This window comes from Malus sylvestris, chromosome 14 (assembly GCF_916048215.2).
Source record: "Malus sylvestris chromosome 14, drMalSylv7.2, whole genome shotgun sequence".
In the NCBI taxonomy this organism is placed as follows: domain Eukaryota; kingdom Viridiplantae; phylum Streptophyta; class Magnoliopsida; order Rosales; family Rosaceae; genus Malus; species Malus sylvestris.
Genome location: NC_062273.1, coordinates 28,359,450 through 28,384,713, shown reverse-complemented (window position 1 = coordinate 28,384,713; position 25,264 = coordinate 28,359,450). Strand labels below are relative to the sequence as shown.

General features: G+C 37.7%; 1 protein-coding gene and 1 pseudogene across 3 annotated transcripts; both read right to left on the bottom strand.

The window, feature by feature from the left end:
* Window positions 1–1,508: 1,508 nt before the first annotated feature.
* On the bottom strand, window positions 1,509–25,182 carry LOC126599870 (cytochrome P450 CYP736A12-like). Of its 3 annotated transcripts, none has more exons than XM_050266329.1 (3): window positions 24,453–25,182; window positions 22,425–23,002; window positions 1,509–1,784 (listed from the first exon to the last, which is right to left on the bottom strand). In XM_050266329.1, the coding sequence occupies exons 1-3, from the start codon at window positions 25,140–25,142 to the stop codon at window positions 1,532–1,534; spliced, it is 1,521 nt and encodes a 506-aa protein (XP_050122286.1). In that variant the 5' UTR covers window positions 25,143–25,182; the 3' UTR covers window positions 1,509–1,531. The 3 variants fall into 3 exon arrangements, with proteins under 3 accessions (XP_050122286.1, XP_050122285.1, XP_050122284.1); XM_050266328.1 differs by lacking the exon at window positions 1,509–1,784 and adding an exon at window positions 15,712–15,782 and having other exon boundaries at window positions 22,178–23,002; window positions 24,453–25,181; XM_050266327.1 differs by lacking the exon at window positions 1,509–1,784 and having other exon boundaries at window positions 22,116–23,002; window positions 24,453–25,163.
* LOC126599873 (cytochrome P450 CYP736A12-like) lies at window positions 15,777–19,465 on the bottom strand (annotated as a pseudogene).
* Window positions 25,183–25,264: the final 82 nt, after the last annotated feature.

The following is a 25,264-nucleotide window of genomic DNA, read 5'->3' as shown; positions in this document are numbered from 1 at the left end:
GTACGTTAGGAATATAATCTTCAAATTTTTATGGGACTTAAACTAAAGTTGCTAAAGAATCTATTGCAAAAATCAGAGAGGGAGACATTTGAAAATGACTTAAATGTAAGGCTTATTATTAGCTACGTCACCCCTAGAACTCCATTTTAACCTCATGACTTTACCCTCTGTAATTTAAAAGTCACCACTTTAATTCTTGAAATTCAAAATTCGTTTTACTTTGACTTGTGAACTCTTCCTTCTCCATGAAACTCATACGTCACTTCCTGAAACATATGTGGGACCCAACACCCAATAAGATTATGCCACATGTGCAATAAATTTGATTATAAATCTCCAATATGTGTTAATATTCAACAACCAAAGAATTTAAGTTTAAAAGAAATTAAAGAGATGAAAAAAAAATGATTAGCCTATAGCGCACCCAAATCAAACCCACATAAGAAATTAACAAATCTAAAGCAATGTGAAGCGAATTTTGAGTTTTACATAAACGACTTTCAAGTTTCAGGGGGCAAATGAGATCAAAATGAAGTTTTAGGGGGCAAAGTGGAGCGAATATGAGTTTCAAAGAGTAAAGCGGCAATTTTTGAGTTACAGAGAGCAAAGTGAAATTAAAATGAAGTTCTAGGGGACATAGCTAAAAATAAGTCCAAATGCAATATATTTGAAGAACTTTTAAATGACACCTTGAAATGATTGTATTTAGAACTTTTAAATGGCACCTTGAAATTAACAGATCTAAGGCAATGTGGAGCGAATTTTGAGTTTTACATAGACGACTTTCAAGTTTCATGGGGCAAAATGGGATTAAAATAAATTCTATGAGGCAAAGTGGAGCGAACTATAAGTTTCAATGAGTAAAGTGACAATTTTTGAATTACAGGAAGCAAAGTGAGATTAAAATGGAGTTTCAAAAAACGTAGCTAAAAATGACACCTTTGTAGGGCATTTGTAGTGTTTTAGCAGTAACTTGTAACGCTGAAATAGTTCATTGGTAGTGTTTTGGCAATACATTTTATAATAGTAAGTCTAAAGTTCTCCGATGCATAAACTTCATTATGAAACTTTTACTTCAGACCTCCTTTTGTTTTAGGCCTCTGTACTCATTAAGTCATGCTGAAAGTTGTTTTATTTTCTTTTGGAAACTTTTATACTTGGAACGGTAGAACTGTGTTGCATGCTTTCTTTTAGTAGGAAGGTTACATATCCAATACCAGTCTAAATTATTATTAACTTTTTTAGATGATAGGACAATCTATATTAAACTTAGGAAGGGGGATTCAAACATGAAACCTTGAATGCAAAGTGAATGCTCTTAATTAACCAACTAAGTTATAAGACACTTGCATCAATCCAAATTATTGGGTAATATTTTTGTTTCTGTAACATTTTCTTGTCTTAATAAAGTTCCATATTGACTAAAAATTAAAATCCAAAGTATACAGTTAATTACTGTTTATTTATGCCTAGACACACCATGTGTGTGTGTGTGTGTGTCTATATATATATATATATATGAAGGTCGATTTTATAGGCGGTGCGTCGGCATGGCAAGCAAGTGTTTGGCTTTCGACAACGATATGCCGAACTTCTCGGTCATGTCCAAGTCTTGAGGTAGCATGCCAGTTGGGAGCTCCCAGTTGAAGCAGTGCACCCAGTTTCCCAAAGCTAGACTAACTGTGGTCAACCCTAACTGCATAGCAGGGCACCCTCTTCGACCAGACCCAAATGGTATGAGCTGAAAGTCATGTCCTTGCAGGTCAACGTTACTATTCATAAACCTTTCAGGGTAGAATTCTTCCACATTATCTGACCATACATTTGGATCTCTCCCAATGGTCCAAATATTGATAAAGACTCTTGATTTCTTGGGTATGTGATATCCATCAACTGTAATGTATTAAGGCAGATACTAAAAGAGATCAGCAAGCTGTTAGTTAGCTAAAATTGTTACACTTCAGTTGTGGTTTTTCTGTAATTAGTTATAGGAGCTAAGGGTTAAGAGTATTAATGCATCAGGTTTCTACCTATATATACTCAATTGTACTGTGTAATTATGGAAGAAATGTGAATCATTTTTACTGAGATATTTTCTGTTTCTTCGCTATCTCAAAGGTACTATATCTGAAGGCCTTTGGTTCAAAAAGGGTTCTCTCCACCTCACTGCCTTCTCCGATGCAGACTGGGCAGGTTGTCCCTTTGATCACCGTTCCACTAGTGGTTATTGTGTTTTTTTGGGTTCCAATCTTATCAGTTGGAGTGCCAAGAAACAACCTACTGTTGCACGCTCCTCTACTGAAGCTGAATACCGCTCTCTAGCTCACACTGCTGCTGAAATTACATGGATCTGTAAAATTTTCCGTGATATTAACTTCTCTCTTTCCCACGTTCCCACTCTCTGGTGTGACAACATTTCTGCCATCTCTCTAGCTTCTAATCCGGTGTTTCATGCCCGGACTAAACATATTGAAATCGACTATTACTACATTCGTGAATTAGTCTTGGCTAAGCTTCTCAAAGTTCAGTTTATCTGTAGTCAAGATCAATTGGCTGATATTCACACCAAGTCTTTGTCCACCAGTCGGTTCCGTTATCTGAAATCCAAGCTTCCCCTTGGTTCCATGGTTGCTCCCACGCTCAGCTTGCGGGGGAGTATTAAGGCAGTTACTAAAAGAGATCAGCAAGCTGTTAGTTAGCTAAAATTGTTACACTTCAGTTGTGGTTTTTCTGTAATTAGTTATAGGAGCTAAGGGTATTAAGAGTATTAATGCATCAGGTTTCTACCTATATATACTCAATTGTACTGTGTAATTATGGAAGAAATGTGAATCATTTTTACTGAGATATTTTCTGTTTCTTTATAATGTCCTCCATGGATTGATGAGGGAGTAGTAATGGGGCAACTGGGTGTAGCCTTAAGCTCTCCTTGACCACCATGCTCAAGTAATCCAGCTTTGGCATATCACTTTCTTCAACCATTTGATCCATCCCGATCACACTTTGGAGCTCTTTTTGGAGACATTTCATAACTTTCGGGTGCCTGAAGAGTTCGGATTGTCGTGGCTGAAGTGTCAAAGGAACCAGAAATCATGTCGAGTAAAATGGCTTTGGCATTTGTTCGTTCGAACATGTATACTTCCTCATCGTTGGGGTTTAATGGTTGGTGGATTAATGAAAGCAGCACGTCTACAAAGTCCTTACGATGATTGCCTTGTACTTGCTCACTTCTAGAAACTTGTTCATGCTCCTGAATTATCTTTTCGAATAGTTGGTCGACAGTCTTGCTAATTCTCTTCATGCGCTTGGTCAATCCCTAAGAGGAAGTAGTTAAGATTCCATATAATCCAATCAATATATGTACTAGTCTTCTACATGAGTACTCTATAGCTATCGCTATTTTAATCTAGGCAATGTAATGGTCATCAAGACATGCATGCATATATAAAATCTTTTACATCTTGTAATTTAGGAGTAACTTTTGGGTGAGGATAGTCACGTTATGGCGGCAACCTTACACGGGATCACGTGCAAACCCTTATGACAAAAAGAATAATGGCAAACAAACAAAGTTTTGAGACTAAAACTTGCATACCACATGACTTGTCACTAATATGAAATAAGCGCATTAATCAACATTTAAGTAATAATTCAATCATCAACAACCATGTCACATGGTATACAAATTTTTGTTTAAAATTTGGACTACCTAGCATTACCTAATACAAAGGCTTTTCACGTTGGTTATGCTTTAGTTTGATTCATACATGTATATAATAATCAAGTAAGTTGAGTTTAATTTCTATAACATATTATTGTTATATGGGTAATGCTAGAGAGATTAAGTTTGGAGACAATCGTGTAAACTAAAGTACATGGAAGTTGACCATTGAATTATTACTTAAGCATTGATAAACGTGTTCATCTCTATTTGTGACATATCATTTAGTTTACAAATTTTATCTACAAATTTTGTCTTCTTAACATTACTAATTATAAGCCTCAAAATCTATATCTACTCATAACCAGCATTTTATTTTTTGAATTTTTGTAAAAGACTCTTTTAATGGTAAAATCCTTATTAATATTACGTCTTCCATGAAGGAAAAAAGAAAACAACCATATAATTTGTTTACAGTTGGCTGCAAAAAATTAAGGTTCCTAAAATAATGAATTGTAATAGAATATCCCGGCCGGCATTGGAAATGTCTTGCCCACTTTTTTGGTTGACAAATTAAACTTGACAATGGAGCCAAATTAAGCATAAGATAAGAAACCGTGTCAGTTTCACTGCCATCAGCGGTGATAGTATTAATGTTTGCAGCCTATGGAAATGGACCATACGAATACGATCGATATGATCTTTCTTTTAGCAGTGTGTGGATGTAGGGCTGGCGTTTTGAACCCGACCCGCCGACCCGTTAACCCGATCTGACCCGACCCGTTAAAACTAGTATTTGTGTGAGTGCTTAACAAGTTGGGTTGTTAACGGGTCAATATGTTAGTCACCCATTAAGTAACGGGTCATTTTGAGTCAACCTGCGAAACCCATTAGCATCCGTTAACACCCGTTAAGAAGGATTTTTGTGTAATTTTATAGTTGGAATAGAACATGCAAGGACTTTGAATTGGAGATGCCGCAGAGATATACACACACACTTCAATCCCCGTAGATATATATAGATATATATATATTCATCTGTCAGTCCAGACCTTTAACCCATACTTGTAAAAGAACATGCAAGGATGTCGAATGAGGTACGAAGTATAGAATGAAAAGGAGGTTACAGAAGTTAAAAAGCAAATGAAATGGGTGATATTACAGTTGAAACAAACTTCACCATAGCTAATAGCTCTTAAGTTATATATATAACTGTCAGTCCAGACCTTTAACCCATACTTGTAAAAGAACATGCAAGGATGTCGAATGAGGTACGAAGTATAGAATGAAAAGGAGGTTACAGAAGATAAAAAGCAAATGAAATGGGTGATATTACAGTTGAAACAAACTTCACCATAGCTAATAGCTTATATATATATATATATATATATATATATATATATATATATATAATGTTTGTAATTTTGGGTAAAAAATGTGTAATTTGTATTGGAATGCAAAATGTTAAAAAAAAAACAAAAAAAATTGTTAACGGGTGTTAACAGGTGACTTATTAGGCTTAACGGGTTGGGTTCGGATGATCCGTTAGCTTAACGGGTTGGGTTCGGGTGACCCGTTAAATTAACGGGTCGGGTTTAACCCGACCCAAACCCAATAAACCCGACCCGTTTACAGGTCTATGTGGATGCGACTTGTGAATCATGTCACCAGCAAACAGACGATGAAAGTCAGCTGGCTAATGTAAACAGCTAATCCTCTAAGATTAGTAGCGTTGTGAACTAGTTATTGGCTGATTTACTTTCCCTAAACTATGAATTAACCATGTTCACTTTCACGATGACAGTGTTAAGATTAGTCACACATACGTGAACGTCTTGTGTTTGTTCTTTAGCATTTCAGGATCAGTAGCGTGCATGCAGTGATTCTAAATGTTCCTACTTTATGATCCTGCTAGCATTTCTCTAGTTTTATTGGTGATTCATGCATGTAACAATTTTGGTAATTAAGGATGAAGGGTAACATACCTGAAGATCAAGTGGAACAAGGAAAGGCACATAATCACAAATGTTGAAAGCTCCTGTCAAGAACATGACCTCCTCTATAATCCCCTTGAGATCGAACATATCATTATTTTTTCTCCCCAACACCATCCTGTACCACCTCACTAAGATCTACCACCTCGCCCGCCTCCGCGGCTACCTTCAGGGACTGCACCAACAATCCTACCTCCTCCCTTCTCAGCGGAGCAAAAGCCTCGATTCTCAAAGGAGAAAGAAGTTGAAGTGTGCAAAGCTTTCGAACATGGCGCCAATATGGACCATATTCAGAAAAGGTTCTGGAGGCTGCGGTGTGGGAGGTTGCCTAGCATATGAAGATTACCAATGATTGGCAAAGCCCTAGGGCCAGGAGGCAGTTTTTGGCTTTGCCTTGAGGAGGCATTGATTAGGATGCGGAGGAGAGACCATAAGAAGATAAGGAAGACAAGGATTATGATGGCTATTTTCTGAAGGACTCATTTTTTCTTGATTTATGGGTGAGATCGAGAAATGGGACATTTGGACATAAACTCATATAGTTGGATACTTATAGAGAGTGATTCAATATCCAACGGCTAATCAAAATATCACCAATTGGAGTCAAATCATGTATGTGAAAATGGGTGCTTTACCCTAGTACTATTAACCAAATAGATTTGGATTGGATGGAGTTTGTTGGTTTTGGATTAGATTGAGTTTGTTGGAAAAACAGTTAGAGTTTGTTGAAAGGGTAAAAGTGTAAATCTGCTCATTATAAGTTTCTATATAAGCTTTGTTTAGAGACTTAGAGCAGTATCATGTAATAATAAATCTTTCTACTGTTCATAGAAAAACATAAACGTCTCTCTCTCTTTTCCTTATTACGTGTTCTTTGATTTCTTCAGTCTCAAGGTTTCATTGATTCTTTAGAGTTAATATGGTTTCATCGCCGGCATTGGCTCACTGCCGTTGTCGATCCTAGGTCTTCCGCTGCTACGATTCACAATTGACGAGTCGCCGGGGATTTCGCCGTGAGTGAAGCTCTGGAGATTTGGGGTGTTTTTCATCACAAGCGTCAATTCAGGTGATATTGTGTTTGTTTTTCTACTGGGTAATTGGGTTTCAGTCCTGATTAGCTGTGCAAGATTTCATAATGTTGTGTGTTTGATTACGAATTCTTGTGTTTGCTTACTACGGGAGTTTCATTCTCTCTTGATTCATAAGAAAGTTTCAGTCTTTCGTGATTACTACGGGAGTTTCATTCTCTCTTGATTCCTAAGAAAGTTTTAGTCTTTCTTGTTTACTGCGGGAGTTTCAGTCTCTCCTTTTATTTCTTTCCGTAGAACTGTTGGGTGCGTTTGTAGTTCCTTGAACGATTCTGTTTGTTGCATTGCGAAGTCATGACTCATCCTAGTGTGAAAGTTGAAAATCTGCTGGGAATGATTACTATAAAATTGAAGGAAGATAATTTTGCGAAGTGGGCATTTCAGTTTAAGTCTGTGTTGAAAAGGCATAAATTGTTTGGGCATTTTGATGGGACTCTTGTGTGTCCACCCAAATTTGTCATTCATCCTGAGAGAGGTGTTACTTTTGCACTTACTGATGCTTATGTTGACTGGGAATCCACATATATGGCATTGTTGAGCCTTTTATTAGCTACTTTGTTTGATGAGGCTATTGAATATGTTCTTGGGTGTGTAACTGCGTGTGAGGCTTGGTCAAATCTTGTGGATCGATTTGTTTCAGTGTCTAAATCTAGAGTCAATCATCTAAAGACTGAATTGCATACAATTCAGAAATGAGGCGATTCAATTGATAGATATCTGTTAAGGTTGAAAAATATAAGGGAACAGTTAACTGCTGCTGGAGAACTCATTTCTGATAATGATGTGATAATTGCTGGGTTAGCTGCGTTACCAAAAGAATTTGCCATAATTCGAACAGTCATATTAGCTAGAGAGTCATCTATTTCTTTGAAAGAATTTAGGGCTTTGTTGCTTGGGGCAGAAAAAGAGATTGAAAGGTGAATCCAGTGGTGTGTCTAATAATCTTTCTGCATTATATGTTCAAGGGTCTCAGTCCACTCAAGGTGATTCATCAGCTTCGGGTTCTAATCCTGCAGGGCATAACCATTTACCAGCAACAACTGGGGGTGTTCTTACCTCTTGTCCATACCCTTATCCTGCTGATTCTTATATGCACCAATATCCATCCTCATTTGTCCTTCCACAGCAATATCCATAACCATTAATACCTCAACAGTTTCCTGCTCCAGTTCATCCACAACCATTAATACCTCAACAGTTTCCTGCTCCAGTTCATCCTTCTATTCCTTATGGTTTTGGATATATAGGTAATGCTCCAAATTCTGGTCCCAAACCTCCATTTATGCAGAAGCCAAATTATAAGGGTAATTCTGGTTATAAGTCTAACACTGGTTTCAAAGGTAAGGGTTACAATACCGGTTCTTCTTCTGGATATTCTTCTGGTACTTCCAGACAATATGGCTCGAGTGGGTGGCATGGGAATACTGAGAACAGGTATACTACAGTAATTGAATGTCAGATTTGCAACAAACGAGGCCATACAACGGTTAATTGTTTTCACAGAAATGGTCAGGGTCCAAGTACTGGGTTTCACATGGAGTGTCAGATTTGTTGGAGACGTGGTCACTCAGCACTTGACTGTTATCACAGGGGGAACTATGTTTTCTAGGGTCAACAACCCTCTTCCACTTTAACAGCAATGGCAGCATAGCAAACTGAACAACATATTCCTCAGGATGCTTGGATTGTTGATACTGGTGCATCTCACCATATCACTGCTGATGTCAACACACTGAGTCAAGTCACACCATTCCAAGGTTCTGATACAATTACAATTGGCAATGGGACAGGTTTATCTATTGCAAATACTGGTGCAACTACAATTAAAACTAACTCCCATAATCTTGTTCTTAACAATGTTCTACATGTGCCAAAAATAGCTCGAAGTTTGCTATCTGTTCAACAATTATGTGCTGACAATCATAGTTGGTTTATCTGTGATGAGAATCAATTCTTTGTGCAGGACAAGAAGACAAGGGCCATCCTGTACAGAGGAAAGAGTAGAGTCGGACAATTGTTTCAAATCCCTGTTATCAAGCATTCAAGAGGAGCACAATCTGTGGTTTAGGAACCTTCTGTTTTTCTTGGGCAATTAGTCAAATCCACCTTGTGGCATCAACGGTTTGGTCATCCAACTAATGAAATAATGTCTATCATGTTAAGGCAGTCAAACATACCACTCGAATTAGATGCAAGTCATAGTATATGTACTCATTGTATTCAAGGAAAAATGTGTAGACTTCCTTTTTCTCCTAGCAGTGATCGGTATTGTTTACCATTTGAAAAGGTGCACTCATATGTATGGGGTCCTGCTCCAGTAAAAACAGTAGAGGGGTATAGATACTATGTAACTTTTGTTGATCAATATACAAAATATACTTGGATTTTTCCAATGTATAACAAATCAGATGTGTATAGCATTTTTCTGAAATTCTATAATCTTGTTCATACACAGTTTGGTGTTGTCATTAAGTGTTTCCAAACTGATGGGGGGGAAAGTACACAGGTCATTCTTTTAAAGCCTTTCTTGCTGCAAAAGGTGTTGAACACTTGATTTCCTGCCCATATACTCCTCAACAGAATGGAGTAGTTGAAAGAAAACATCGACATATAGTAGAAACTGCCATAACTCTTCTTGTTCAGGCTGCATTGCCAATTGAGTTTTGGTACTATGCTTGTGCACATGTTGTATTCTTGATTAATAGAATGCCATGTAAAGGGTTGTCTATGGAGTCACCTTATAAGAAATTGTTTGCCAAGATTCCAGAGTTAAAAAGTTTGAAAGTGTTTGGTTCAGCAGTATACCCATGGTTAAGACCTTACTATGTTCACAAGTTACAACCTCGATCTGTCCAATGTGTGTTCTTAGGATATTCTATCGGCTATAAAGGTGTGATTTGTTACAATGTTCAGACTAAGAAATATTTCATCTCCAGACATGTTGTTTTTTATGAAAGTGTCTTTCATTATGCATTGTTAAAATCCCCAGTTCAAGAAAATGTTCCAGTTCAATCTCGGTATAGCAATGTAGTGGTCCCAATTCCAGTAGTCCAGAGATCTTCAGATCATGGGAATTCAAGTTCTCCACATGGTCAGGAAGCATCTTCTTCATCATCTACTGCGGTTCATCATGATATACAGACACCAGTTTCTTCTTCAAACACAGGCAGTTCTGCCACACGGGGATTTGAAACACATGCAATTCCAGAAACTCTTTCCTCATCTCCACATGCAGGTCCCTTGCTTCCTGTCCTTGATCCTGCTCAGCTTCAGGTAATTCTTTCTTTGCCTTCATCACATACACACTCTTAATCTCAGTCCCAGAACAATGATATTCAAACTCGACTTAAGACTAGTGCTATTGTGAGGAGAGATTACACATCATTTCTGGCTACATTACCTCAACTAAACTCTCTTCAGTTTCTGGATGGTGATACTGGGGAGTCCAATTGCTCTTTATCATATGGTTTTTCATTCTTGGCTGACATACATGAAGTAGAGGAACCAAGGACCTTTAAAGCTGCATCAACAGTCATTCAATGGCAAAAGGCTATGCAGGAGGAGTATGATGCCCTCAAGTCTCAGGGTACATGGAAACTTGTTCTTCCTCCAAGTGATAGAACAGTGATAGGTTGTAAATGGGTCTATAAGGTAAAATGGAATCCTAATGGGACAGTGTCAAGATACAAAGCTCGATTGGTGGCTCAAGGTTTTAGTCAATAGCACGGGGTAGATTATTCAGAAACCTTTAGCCCTGTGGTTCGACATTCAACTGTACGACTTATCCTGGCATTGGTAGCACAATTTCACTGGAGTTTAAGACAGTTAGATATTAAAAATGCCTTTTTACATGGCGAGCTTGAAGAAGAAGTGTATATGAAACAACCCCAAGGGTTTGTGGATCCAAACCATCCAAATCATGTGTGCAGATTGGTGAAGTCTTTATATGGCTTGAAACAAGCTCCAAGAGCTTGGAATTCCAAGTTTACTAGTTTTTTACCTGCTCTCGGGTTTAAAACTTCGATGTCTGATACAAGTTTGTATGTGAAAGCTGATGGGAGTGATGTTATTTTGCTTCTGTTATATGTTGATGACGTAATTCTGACTGGGTCCAATACTGTGAAGATTCAATCTGTGATTGACAATCTTGCAGATGTGTTTGATTTAAAAGATATGGGCACATTGACATATTTTTTGGGTCTTCAGATTCACTATAATGCAGATGGATTTTTGTTTGTGAATCAGTCAAAGTATACGAAGGAATTAGTGAAAAAGGCTGGAATGGAGCATTGTAAGCCAACCTCAACACCTTCCAAACCACACTCTTAATTACTTACAACTGAGGGAACCCCATTGTCTGATCCTACACACTATAGAAGCCTGGTTGGAGCCCTGCAATATCTTACTTTTACTAGGCCTGATATAGCACACTCTGTCAATGTCGTGTGCCAATATATGACCAATCCTACCGAGTTACATATGCATCTGGTCAAACGAATCATACGGTATCTGCAGGGTACAGCAACCTGTGGTATCCGATACACTCACTCTTCTGATTTTCAGATAAATGCCTACTCTGATTCTGACTGGGCAGCAGACATTAATACCAGACGGTCCATTACAGGCTATGTGGTTTACTTAGGTTCTAATCCGGTTTCATGGCAGTCAAAGAAACAGGCAACGGTCTCTCGAAGTTCCACAGAGGCCGAGTACAAAGCCTTGGCCCATTGTGCTGCTGATGTATTTTGGATTCGTTCTCTTCTTAAGGATGTCCATCAAGTTCTTACACTACCTCCTACTTTACATTGTGATAACCTTTCAGCTCTAGCTTTATGTTCTAATCCAGTGTTCCGTTCGAAGATTAAACATCTTGATACAGACTATCACTTTGTCCGTGAGAAAGTTCAAAAATGAGATCTTGTTGTTCAGTACATATCAACAAATGAGCAGGTTGCCGATGTATTCACTAAAGGTTTGCATAGTCCAGTGTTCATTCACCACTGTGCCAATCTTCATGTTGGCGTGCCTGATGATAATCCACAATGTTCTCCGACATTGCAAGTGCCGATAGCAGCAGACCAAGATCCTATCAATGTCAACTCATCATCCTTGTCATGATCAACTCTTTCTTCAGTGCTGCAAACACAATTAGGGAGATCCCGATTTTGTTTGAGGGGGGAGTATTAACCAAATAGATTTGGATTAGATGGAGTTTGTTGGTTTTGGATTAGATTGAGTTTGTTGGAAAAAAGAGTTAGAGTTTGTTGAAAGGGTAAAAGTGTAAATCTGCTCATTATAAGTTTCTATATAAGCTTTGTTTAGAGACTTAGAGCAGTATCATGTAATAATAAATCTTTCTACTGTTCATAGAAAAACAGAAACGTCTCTCTCTCTTTTCCTTATTACGTGTTCTTTGATTTCTTCAGTCTCAAGGTTTCATTGATTCTTTAGAGTTAATAAGTACAAGCAAAACAAAATTTTACTAACCGACAGAAAAAATCAAAGTTACATGAATTTTTTACGGAACTGTTATTAGCATCATGCTCTGCACTTCTAGGGTTTTAAAGTATATTTCACTTTCACATGGTGGGAAAAATGGACAGGAACCAAATTATAAGAAGCCGAACCGCCGGAATCTGCAGAAAATGGCCAGTTTTCTGAGGAAATTTCAAACCCTCATATCTCACTCATTTCTCAACCAAATTCCACGATTCATATATGAAAATTCATCTACTCAACGAGAGTAGTCCAAATATGGTGGTTAGAGGTCTCACCTTGGCTAGAATCGGCGGGAAATTGGCCCGGATGGTGTCGGTCCGTTTTTTCTTCCGTTTTTTCATGAAACAAAACGCAACACTGGGTTCGTGGGAGTGAGACGTCACAAGTATGGTAATTTGGGTGTAAAAAATTCGTCGGAAAATGGTGTGGTGGACTTTTTGTTTTAACACAGAGGGGTATAGAGAAAATGTGAGAGATGATAGACGGGAAGAGATTGGCAGATAGAGAGTTTTCCAGAAAGTGGGGTGGGTGGCACACCAAATAAGGCCGCATGTGTTTCCAATAAATGTAAAATGACGAAATACCGTTGGCGTTTCAAGTTTTGTTTTTCGTTTGTGCGATGTGTTCGTAACGATCCGTATTATTTTTCATTGGATGAATTCAGGTATCCTCGCACGAGGTGGGACTAATCCCTTGAGCCGAATCAGATCCTATTCGAGACAAGCTCTTCTAATGTTGGTTTCTTTATTCGTAAGGTTCAAACTAGAAATCTTATTTAAGGGGAACAAACTCCTTATCACTTGAACCACCCATCATTGGTAGCGACCCGTATTATTTAAATATGTTAAGAAATACGGAAAAACATGAAAGGATCAAATACGTTCACGTAGAATCCCGTTTAGCACAATAAAAGTATTTTCATTTTTTTACACTTTTTGAAAAAAATTCTACGCCGTAAATAATAAAACTCAAGGACAGAATTTCGCATTAGGCATGAGTCTTTTGGAAGATATGAGAGGATTAAATTCAGACCCCCCCCCCCCAAACGACAAATGATTGATTTACCTCATGGCCCAAGCAAATGAAAAAAGATGCAACTAAAGATTAATCTACAGAATGTTTAATTATATTAGTTATTTTGTAGAAACAATTGTATATGCTATAAAATAAATTTTTGCAATTATAAAAATATCGTGCACTTGCACCGCTAAAAAAATTGGACATGATACTCAACATTTTTTTTTTAACAAACGATATTATCTACACTAAGAGGGAGGGATGGACTTAACCTCATAATAGCTAGCAATAATATGATTCAAATTTACCTTTAGTGTCACATCCCAGCCCGTGTCCCTACTACATCTCGAGCTCGACTCCACAGTAGTATGATATTGTCCACTTTGGGCCCCGACCACGCCCTCACGGTTTTGTTTCTGGGAACTCACACAATAACTTCTCGGTGGGTCACCCATTATGAGATTGCTCTCTCGTGAACTCACTTAACTTCGGAGTTTCGATGGAACCCGAAGCCAGTAAGTTCCCAAAAGACCTCGTGCTAGGTAGAGATGAGAATATACATATAAGGCTTAGAGGATTCACTCCCCTGGGCGATGTGGGATGTAACATTTAGCGAGAATCGAACATAAGACCTCTCACTTACAAGTAAAGATAAATATCACTAGACTGTAGTACTAAGTGGCATACCCAACATTCTATTGGGTACAAGATTTGATAGTTAATTAATCTTCGTTAGTTGAAATTAACAATGATTATGTATAAACTAGAACGAATTATAAGTTTCAAGGAGTAAAGTGACAATTTTTTAATTACAAGAAGCAAAGTGAGATTAAAATGAAGTTTCAAAAAACATGGCTAAAAATAAGCCTAAATGTAATATATTTGAAGAACTTTTCAAATGACACGTTGAAATGATTGTATTTAGAAATTATTTGGTTAGTACCTTTTAAGGGCATTTGTAGTGTTTTAGCAGTAACATGTAACGCTGAAATAGTTCATTGGTAGTGTTTTGGCAATACATTTATAATAATAAGTCTAAAGTTCTTTGATGCATAAACTTCATTATGAAACTTTTACTTCAGACCTCCTTTTGTTTTAGGCGTCTGTGCTCATTAGAGCAACTCCACCGGGACCAATTGCTCGATGAACCTTTGATTTTTTCTACCCAATAGCCCAAGCTACTTGCTCCAACCCATGCGGGCGTGTGGGTCGAGGGGGGGCCCAAGTGAGAGGCTCGGCTCTAATTGGAGGCCTGGCTCTAATTGGTAGCCCGAGAGCTTGAGGCCAAATATGCATAGTTAATGTTAGCCACATTATAAAATTAATAAAATTAAAAATTAATAAAAAATTTATAAAAAATGTAAACAATTAATAAAAAATCTGAAGAAAAAAAAAAGATTTTATTTTTCTATAAATATCTTATCATTATCTTCCATCTTACACCATAATTTTATATTTTCTCAAATACTTTGGGTTGTAATTTCTTATTTAATGAAATGTAGTACAACAAGACCGATTAAAAATCATATCAGAAATTTAAAATAAAATTATTTTTTATTATTTTATAAAATAAAAAATACTAATATTTTATTGCATATTGTCATAGCTATTCAGTTTAGGGATGGAGATGCAAAAGGTACTGTTCATTAAAGACAATTAATGTTCACTGAAGGCTATTCAATAGGAAGTTACCCTAGGGAGCCTTGATACGCTGGAGTTGCTCTTAGGTGATGCTGAAAGTTGCTTTATTTTCTTTAGGAAACTTTTATACTTGGGACGGTAGAATTGTGTTGTGTGCTTTCTTTTAGTAGGAAGGTTATATCTAAGGGAACTTTAACGAAAAACTCCTGGTACTGTTCACTTTAACGAAAAACCACATTTTTACACTAAACAGCCAATCCTGGTACTATTCATTTTACCCTTTATTTTGTCCTTATCATTAAAACTCAAAGTTTTCAAACCCTTTTCATTAGTTTTCCTTATATCCAATACCAGTCCAAATTATTATTAACTTTTTAAAAGGATGGACAATCTATATTGAACTTAGGAAGGGGAATTCAAACATGGAACCTCGAGTGCAAAGTAAATGCTCTTAATTAACCAACTAAGTTATAAGCCACTTGCATCAATTCAAATTATTGGGTAATATTATTGTTTCTGTAACATTTTCTTGTCTTAATAAAGTTCCATATTGACTAAAAATTAAAATCCAAAGTATACAGTTAAGTACTGTTTATTTATGCCTAGACACACCATCTGTGTGTGTGTGACTGTTTATTTATGCCTAGAAACACCATCTCTGTGTGTGTGTGTGTGTGTGTGTGTGTGTGTGTGTGTGTGAACATCTGTTTGTGTGTGACTGTTTATTTATGCCTAGACACACCATCTGTGTGTGTGTGTGTGTGAGAACATCTGTGTGTGTGACTGTTTATTTATGCCTAGACACACCATCTGTGTGTGTGTGTGTTTATTTATGCCTAGACACACCATCTGTGTGTGCGTGTGTGAAGGTCGATTTTATAGGCGGTGCGTCGGCATGGCAAGCAAGTGTTTTGGCTTTCGACAACGATAAGCCGAACTTTTCAATCATGTCCAAGTCTTGAGGCAGCATGCCAGTTGGGAGCTCCCAGTTGAAGCAGTGCACCAAGTTTCCCAGAGCTAGATGAACTGTGGTCAGCCCTAACTGCATAGCAGGGCACCCTCTTCGACCAGACCCAAATGGTATGAGCTGGAAGTCATGTCCTTGCAGGTCAACGTTACTATTCATAAACCTTTCAGGGTAGAATTCTTCCACATTATCTGACCATACATTTAGATCTCTCCCAATGGTCCAAATATTGATGAAGACTCTTGATTTCTTGGGTATGTGATATCCATCAACTATAATGTCCTCCATGGATTGATGAGGGATAAGTAATGGTCCAACAGGGTGTAGCCTGAAGCTCTCCTTGACCACCATGCTCAAGTAATCCAGCTTTGGCAAATCACTTTCTTCAACCATTCGATCCATCCCGACCACACTTTGGAGCTCTTTTTGGAGACGTTTCATAACTTCCGGGTGCCTCAAGAGTTCGGCCAGGGTCCAGACGATTGCCATGGCTGAAGTGTCAAGGGAACCAGAAATCATGTCGAGTAAAATGGCTTTGGCATTTGTTCGTTCGAATATGTATACTTCCTCATCGTTAGGGTTTAATGGTTGGTGGATTAATGAAAGCAGCACGTCTACAAAGTCCTTATGATGATTGCCTTGTACTTGCTCACTTCTAGAAACTTGTTCATGATCCTGAATTATCTTTTCGAATAGTTGGTCGACAGTCTTGCTAATTCTCTTCATGCGCTTGGTCAATCCCTAAGAGGAAGTAGTTAAGATTCCATACAATCCAATCAATATATGTACTAGTCTTCTACATGAGTACTCTATAGTTATCGCTATTTTAATCTAGGCAATGTAATGGTCATCATGCATATATAAAATCTTTTACATCTTGTAATTTAGGAGTAACTTTTGGGTGAGGATGGTCACCTATGGCGGCAATCTTACACGGGATCACGTGCAAACCCTTACTACAAAAAGAATAATGGTAAGTAAACAAAGTTTTGAGACTAAATTTGCATACCACCTGACGTGTCATGAATATGAAATAAGTACGTTAATCAACATTTAAGTAATAATTCAATTATCAACAACCATGTCATATGATTTATAAAATTTTATTTAAAATTTAGACTACCTAGCATTATCTAATACAAAGGCTTTTCACATTGGTTATGATTAGTTTGATTCATACATATATATAATAATCAAGTTGAGTTTAATTTCGATAACTTTATTGTTATATGATTAATGCTTGAGAGACTAAATTTGTAAGTAAAATTGTGTAAACTAAAATACGTATAAGTTGATCATTGGATTATTACTTAAGCATTGATAAACGACGTACTCATCTCTATTTGTAACACATCATTTTGTTTACAAATTTTATCTATAAATTTAATCTCCCTAACATTACTAATTATAAACCTCAGAATCTGTATCTACTCATTACTAGCATTTTATTTTTTGAATTTTTGTAAAGGACTCTTTTAATGGTAAAATCCCTATTAATATTACGTCTTCCATGAAGGATAAAAGAAAACAACCATATAATTTGTATACAGTTGCCTGCAAAAAATTTAAGGTTCCTAAAATAATGAATTGTAATAGAATATCCCGGCCGGCATTGAATATGTCTTGCCCGCTTTTTCGGTCGACAAATTAAACTTGACAATGGAGCCAAATTAAGCATAAGATAAGAAACCGTGTCAGTGTCACTGCCATCAGCGGTGATAATATCAATGTTTGCAGCCTATGGAAATGGACCATACGTGTACGATATGATCTTTTTTTTTAGCAGTGTGTGGATGCGACTTGTGAATCATGTCACCAACAAACAGACGATGAAAACCAGCCGGCTAACGTAAACAGCTAATCCTCTAAGATTAGTAGCGTTGTGAACTAGTTATTGGCTGATTTACTTTCCCTAAACTATGAATTCACCTTGTTCACTTTACTTTGTTGACACTGCTTCTGTTCCTGTTAATGTACCATCCATCCAAATTTTTTCATGAGGACAATGTTAAGATCAATCGCTCATACTTGCATTTACTTATTTCAAATGTCTTGTGTTTGTTCTTTAACATTTCAGGATCAGTAGCATGCAAGCAGTGATTCTAAATGTTTCTACTTTATGATCTTGCCAGCATTTCTCTAGTTTTATTGTTGATTCATGCATGTAACATTTTTGGTAATTAAGGATGAAGGGTAACATACCTGAAGATCAAGTGGAACAAGGAAAGGCACATAATCACCAATGTTGAAAGCTCCTGCCAAGAACATGACCTCCTCTATAATCCCCTTGAGATCAAACATATCATTATTTTTTCTCCCCAACACCATCCTGTACGTGATTCCCACAACAAGCTCACCGACCTTCTCACTAAGATCTACCACCTCGCCCGCCTCTGCGGCTACCTTTAGTGACTGCACCAACAACCCTACCTCCTCCCTTCTCAGCGGAGCAAAAGCCTTGATTCTTGAAGGAGAAAGAAGTTTAAGCGTGCAGAGCTTTCAAACATGGCGCCAATATGGACCATATTCAGAAAAGGCCATGGCCTTCGTGTCGTACGACATGTACTTGGAGGATTGGACTTGGGGGCGGCTAGCGAAAATGGTGTCGTGGGTTTTAAGGAATAGCTCAGCGGCTTTGGGGGATGAGACTACTATGGTGGTTTTGCTGCCTCGGCGCATGGACATTATGGGTCCGTACTTTTTGGCTAGGTTCTGGAGGCTGCGGTGTGGGAGGTTGCCTAGCATATGAAGATTGCCAATGATTAGCAGAGCCTTAGGGCCAGGAGGCAGTTTTTGGCTTTGCCTTGAGGAGGCGTTGATTAGGATGCGGAGGAGAGACCATAAGAAGATAAGGAAGACAAGGATTAGGATGGCTATTTCTGAAGGACTCATTTTTTCTTGATTTCTGGGTGAGATCGAGAAATGGGACATTTGGACATAAACTCATATAGTTGGATACTTATAGAGAGTGATTCAAGATCCAACGGCTGATCAAAATATTACCAAATGGAGTCAAATCACATATGTGAAAATGGGTACTTTACCCTAGTACAAGCAAAACAAAAATTTTACTAACCGACAGAAAAAATCAAAGTTATATGAATTTTTTAGGGAATTGTTATTATCATCATGTTCTGCACTTCTAGGGTTTTAAAGTATATTTCACTTTCACAGGGTGGGAAAAATGGACAGGAACCAAATTATAAGAAGCCAAACCGCCGGAATCTGCAGAAAATGGCCAGTTTTCTGGAGAAATTTCAAACCCTCATATCTCACTCATTTCTCAACCAAATTCCACGATTCATATATGAAAATTCATCTACTCAACGAGAGTAGTCCAAATATGGTGGTTAGAGGTCTCACCTTGGCCGGAATCGGCGGGAAATTGGTCGGGATGGTGTCGGTCCATTTTGAAGCTCCATAACCTCCTTTTTCTTCCGTTTTTCATGAAACAAAACGCAACACTGGGTTCGTGGGAGTGAGACGGTCACAAGTATGTTGATTTTGGTGTAAAAAATTTGTCGGAAAATGGTGTGGTGGACTTTTTGTTTTGACACAAAGAGGGGTAGAGAGAAAATGTGAGAGATGATAGACGGGAAGAGATTGGCCGATAGAGTGTTTTCCAGAAAGTGGGGTGGGTCTCACGTGGCACACCAAATAAGGCCGCATGTGTTTCCAATAAATGTAAAATGACGAAATACCCTTGGCGTTTCAAGTTTTGTTTTTCGTTTGCGCGATGTGTTCGTAGATATCCGTATTATTTTTCATTGGATGAATTCAGGTATCCCCGCACGAGGTGGGACTAATCCCTCGAGTCGAATCGGATCCTATTCGGAGCAAGCTCTTCTAATGTTGGCTTCTTCATTCATAAAGTTCAAACTCGAAATCTTATTTAAGGAGAACAAAATCCTTATCACTTGAACCACCCATCATTGTAGTGACCCGTATTATTTAAATATGTTAAGAAATGCGGAAAAACATGAAATAATCAAATACTTTCACGTAAGATCCCGTTTAGCACAATAAAAGTATTTTCATTTTTTTACACTTTTTGAAAAAAAATTCTACGCCGTAAATAATAAAACTCAAGGACAGAATTTCGCATTAGGCATGAGTCTTTTGGCAGGTATGAGAGGATTAAATTCAGACCCCCCCCCCCCCCCCCCAAAACGACAAATGATTGATTTACCTCATGGCCCAAGCAAATGAAAAAAGATGCAACTAAAGATTAATCTACATAATGTTTAATTATATTAGTTATTTTGTAGAAACAATTGTATATGCTATAAAATAAAATTTTGCAATTATAAAAATATCGTGCACTTGCACCCATAAAAAAATTGGACATGATACTCAACATTTTTTTCTTTTTCTTTTGAACAAACGATATTATCTACACTAAGAGGGAGGGATGGGCTTAGCCTCATAATAGCTAGCAATAATGTGGTTCAAATTCACCTTTAGTGTCAAATCCTAGCCCGGGCCCCTACCACATCCCAAGCTCAACTCCGCCGTAGCACGATATTGTCCACTTTGGGCTCCGACCACGCCCTCACGGTTTTGGTTCTGGGAACTCACACGAGAACTTCCCAGTGGGTCGCCCATCATGGATTGCTTTTGCGCGAACTCGCAACTTCGGAGTTCCAATGGAACCCGAAGCCAGTGAGTTCCTAAAAGGCCTTGTGCTAGGTAGAGATGAGAATATACATATAAGGCTTAGAGGATCCACTCCCTTGGACGATGTGGGATGTAACATTTAACGAGAATCGAACATAAGACCTCTCACTTACAAGTAAAGATAAATACCACTAAACTGTAGTACTAAGTGACATACCCAACATTCTATTGGGTAAGAGATTTGATAGTTAATTAATCTTCGTTAGTTGAAATTAACAATGATTATGTATAAACTGGGGCTATCCGACTGAATGATTATGTATAAACTGGAGCGAATTATGAGTTTCAAGGAGTAAAGTGACAATTTTTGAATTACAGGAAGCAAAGTGAGATTAAAATGAAGTTTCAAAAAACATTGCTAAAAATAAACCTAAATGTAATATATTTGAAGAACTTTCAAATGACACCTTGAAATGATTGTATTTAGAAATTATTTGGTTAGTACCTTTGAAGAGCATTTGTAGTGTTTTAGCAGTAATATGTAACGCTGAAATAGTTCATTGGTAGTGTTGTGGCAATACATTTATAATAATAAGTCTAAAGTTCTCTGATGCATAAACTTCATTATGAAACTTTTACTTCAGGCCTCCTTTTGTTTTAGGCGTCTGTGCTCATTAGAGCAACTCCACCGGGACCAATAGCTCAATGGACCTTTGATTTTTCTACCCAATAGCCCGAGCTGCTTGCTCCAGCCCATGCGGGCGTGTGGGTCGGGGTGGGGGGCGCCTAAGTGAGAGGCTCGGCTCAAATTGGTAGCCCGAGAGCCTGAGGCCAAATGATGCATAGTTAACGTCAGCCACATTATAAAATTAAAAAAGTAAAAAATTAATAAAAAAATTTATAAAAAAAATGTAAACAATTAATAAAAAATCTAAAAAAATTTTTAAAAAAAATTATTATTCTATAAATATCTTATCATTATCTTCCATCTTACATCAAAATTTTATATTTTCTCAAATAGTTAGGGTTGTAATTTCTTATTTAATGAAACGTAGTACAACGAGACCGATTAAAAATCATATCCGAAATTTGAAATAAAATTATTTTTATTATTTTATAAAATAAAAAAATACTAATATTTTATTGCATATTGTCATAGTTATTCAGTTTAGGAGTGGAGATGCAAAAGGCAACTACTGTTCATTAAAGCCAGTTACTGTTCACTGAAGGCTATTCAACAGGAAGTTACCCTAGGGGGCCTTGATATGTTGAAGTTGCTCTTAGGTGATGCTGAAAGTTGCTTTATTTTCTTTAGGAAACTTTTATACTTGGAACGGTAGAATTGTGTTGTGTGCTTTGTTTTAGTAGGAAGGTTATATCCAATACCAGTCCAAATTATTATTAACTTTTTTAAAGGATAGGACAATCTATATTGAACTTATGAAGGGGGATTCAAACATGGAACCTCGAGTGCAAAGTGAATGCTCTTAATTAATCAACTAAGTTATAAGCCACTTGCATCAATTCAAATTATTGGGTAATATTTTTGTCTCTGTAACATTTTCTTGTCTTAATAAAGTTCCATATTGACTAAAAATTAAAATCCAAAGTATACAGTTCATTACTGTTTATTTATGCCTAGACACATCGTGTGTGTGTGTCTCTCTCTGTGGGTGTGTGTGAGATTTTATAGGCGGTGCGTCGGCATGGCAAGCAAGTGTTTGGCTTTCGACAACGATAAGCCGAACTTTTCAGTCATGTCCAAGTCTTTACGTAGCATGCCAGTTGGGAGCTCCCAGTTGAAGCAGTGCACCAAGTTTCCCAGAGCTAGACGAACTGTGGTCAACCCTAACTGCATAGCAGGGCACCCTCTTCGACCAGACCCAAATGGTATGAGCTGGAAGTCATGTCCTAGCAGGTCAACGTTACTATTCATAAACCTTTCAGGGTAGAATTCTTCCACATTATCTGACCATACATTTGGATCTCTCCCAATGGTCCAAATATTGATGAAGACTCTTGATTTCTTGGGTATGTGATATCCATCAACTATAACGTCCTCCATGGATTGATGAGGGATAAGTAATGGTCCAACGGGGTGTAGCCTGAAGCTCTCCTTGACCACCATGCTCAAGTAATCCAGCTTTGGCAAATCACTTTCTTCAACCATTCGATCCATCCCGACCACACTTTGGAGCTCTTTTTGGAGACGTTTCATAACTTCCGGGTGCCTCAAGAGTTCGGCCAGGGTCCAGACGATTGCCGTGGCTGAAGTGTCAAAGGAACCAGAAATCATATCGAGTAAAATGGCTTTGGCATTTGTTCGTTCGAACATGAATACTTCCTCATCGTTGGGGTTTAATGGTTGGTGGATTAATGAAAGCAGCACGTCTACAAAGTCCTTATGATGATTGCCTTGTACTTGCTCACTTCTAGAAACTTGTTCATGATCCTGAATTATCTTTTCGAATAGTTGGTCGACAGTCTTGCTAATTCTCTTCATGCGCTTGGTCAATCCCTAAGAGGAAGCAGTTAAGATTCCATACAATCCAATCAATATATGTACTAGTCTTCTAGATGAGTACTCTAGCCATCGCTATTTTAATCTAGGCAATGAAATGATCAAGACATGCATGCATATATAAAATCTTTTACATCTTGTAATTTAGGAGTAACTTTTGGGTGAGGATAGTCACATATGGCGGCAATCTTACACGGGATCACGTGCAAACCCTTACTACAAAAAGAATAATGGTAAGTAAACAAAGTTGACTAAATTTGCATACCACACGACGTGTCATGAATATGAAATAAGTACGTTAATCAACACTTAAGTAATAATTCAATTATCAACAACCATGTCATATGGTTTATAAAATTTTATTTAAAATTTGGACTACCTAGCATTATCTAGTACAAAGGCTTTTCACGTTGGTTATGGTTGGTTTGATTCATACATGTATATAATAATCAAGTAAGTTGAGTTTAATTTCGATAACATTATTGTTATATGGGTAATGCTTGAGAGACTAAATTTGTAAACAAAATTGTGTAAACTAAAATACATGGAAGTTGATCATTGGATTATTACTTAAGCATTGATAAACGTACTCATCCCTATTTGTAACACATCATTTTGTTTACAAATTTTATCTACAAATTTAGTCTCCCTAACATTATTAATTATAAACCTCAGAATCTGTATCTACTCATTACCAGCATTTTATTTTTTGAATTTTTGTAAAGGACTCTTTTGATGGTAAAATCCTTATTAATATTACGTCTTCCATGAAGGATAAAAGAAAACAACCATATAATTTGTATACGGTTGACTGCAAAAAATTAAGGTTCCTAAAATAATGAATTGTAATAGAATATCCCGGCCGGCGTTGAATATGTCTTGCCCACTTTTTTGGTCGACAAATTAAACTTGACAATGGAGCCGAATTAAGCATAAGATAAGAACCGTGTCAGTGTCACTGCCATCAGCGGTGATAATATCAAAGTTTGCAGCCTATGGAAATGGACCATACGAGTACGATATGATCTTTCTTTTAGCTGTGTGTGGATGCGACTTGTGAATCATGTCACCAACAAACAGACGATGAAAACCAGCTGGCTAACGTAAACAGCTAATCCACTAAGATTAGTAGCGTTGTGAACTAGTTATTGGCTGATTTACTTTCCCTAAACTATGAATTCACCTTGTTCACTTTACTTTGTTGACACTGCTTTTGTTCCTGTTAATGTACCATCCATCCAATTTTTTTTCACGAGGACAGTGTTGCTCATATTTGCATTTACTTATTTGAAATGTCTTGTGTTTGTTCTTTAGCATTTCACGATCAGTAGCGTGCAAGCAGTGATTCTAAATGTTTCTACTTTATGATCTTGCTAGCATTTCTCTAGTTTTATTGTTGATTCATGCATGTAACATTTTCGGTAATTAAGAATGAAGGGTAACATACCTGAAGATCAAGTGGAATGAGGAAAGGCACATAATCACCAATGTTGAAAGCTCCTGACAAGAACATGACCTCCTCTATAATCCCCTTGAGATCAAACATATCATTATTTTTTCTCCCCAACACCATCCTGTACGTGATTCCCACAACAAGCTCACCGACCTTCTCACTAAGATCAACCACCTCGCCCGCCTCTGCGGCTACCTTTAGGGACTGCACCAACAACCCTACCTCCTCCCTTCTAAGCGGAGCAAAAGCCTCGATTCTTGAAGGAGAAAGAAGTTGAAGCGTGCAGAGCTTTCGAACATGGCGCCAATATGGACCATATTTAGAAAAGGCCATGGCCTTCGTGTCGTACGACATGTACTTGGAGGATTGGACTTGGGGGCGGCTAGCGAAAATGGTGTCGTGGGTTTTAAGGAATAGCTCAGCGGCTTTGGGGGATGAGACTACTATGGTGGTTTTGCTGCCTAGGCGCATGGACATTATGGGTCCGTACTTTTTGGCTAGGTTCTGGAGGCTGCGGTGTGGGAGGTTGCCTAGCATATGAAGATTGCCAATGATTGGCAGAGCCCTAGGGCCAGGAGGCAGTTTTTGGCTTTGCCTTGAGGAGGCGTTGATTAGGATGCGGAGAAGAGACCATAAGAAGGTAAGGAAGACAAGGATTAGGATGGTTATTTCTGAAGGACTCATTTTTTCTTGATTTTTGGGTGAGATCGAGAAATGGGACGTTTGGACGTAGACTCATATAGTTGGATACTTATAGAGAATGATTCAAGATCCAACGGCTGATTAAAATATTACCAAAGGGAGTC

What these genes read in the sequence shown, in the direction of transcription:
- LOC126599870 (XM_050266329.1), bottom strand. Translation starts at nt 25,142, where the DNA reads ATGAGTCCTTCAGAAATAACCATCCTAATCCTTGTCTTCCTTACCTTC. An exon ending in TCATTCCACTTGATCTTCAG is followed by an intron (nt 23,003 to 24,452) that starts GTATGTTACCCT and finishes GCTTCCTCTTAG; the next exon opens with GGATTGACCAAGCGCATGAA. An exon ending in GAAGAATTCTACCCTGAAAG is followed by an intron (nt 1,785 to 22,424) that starts GTTTATGAATAG and finishes CTACCCTGAAAG; the next exon opens with GTTTATGAATAGTAACGTTG.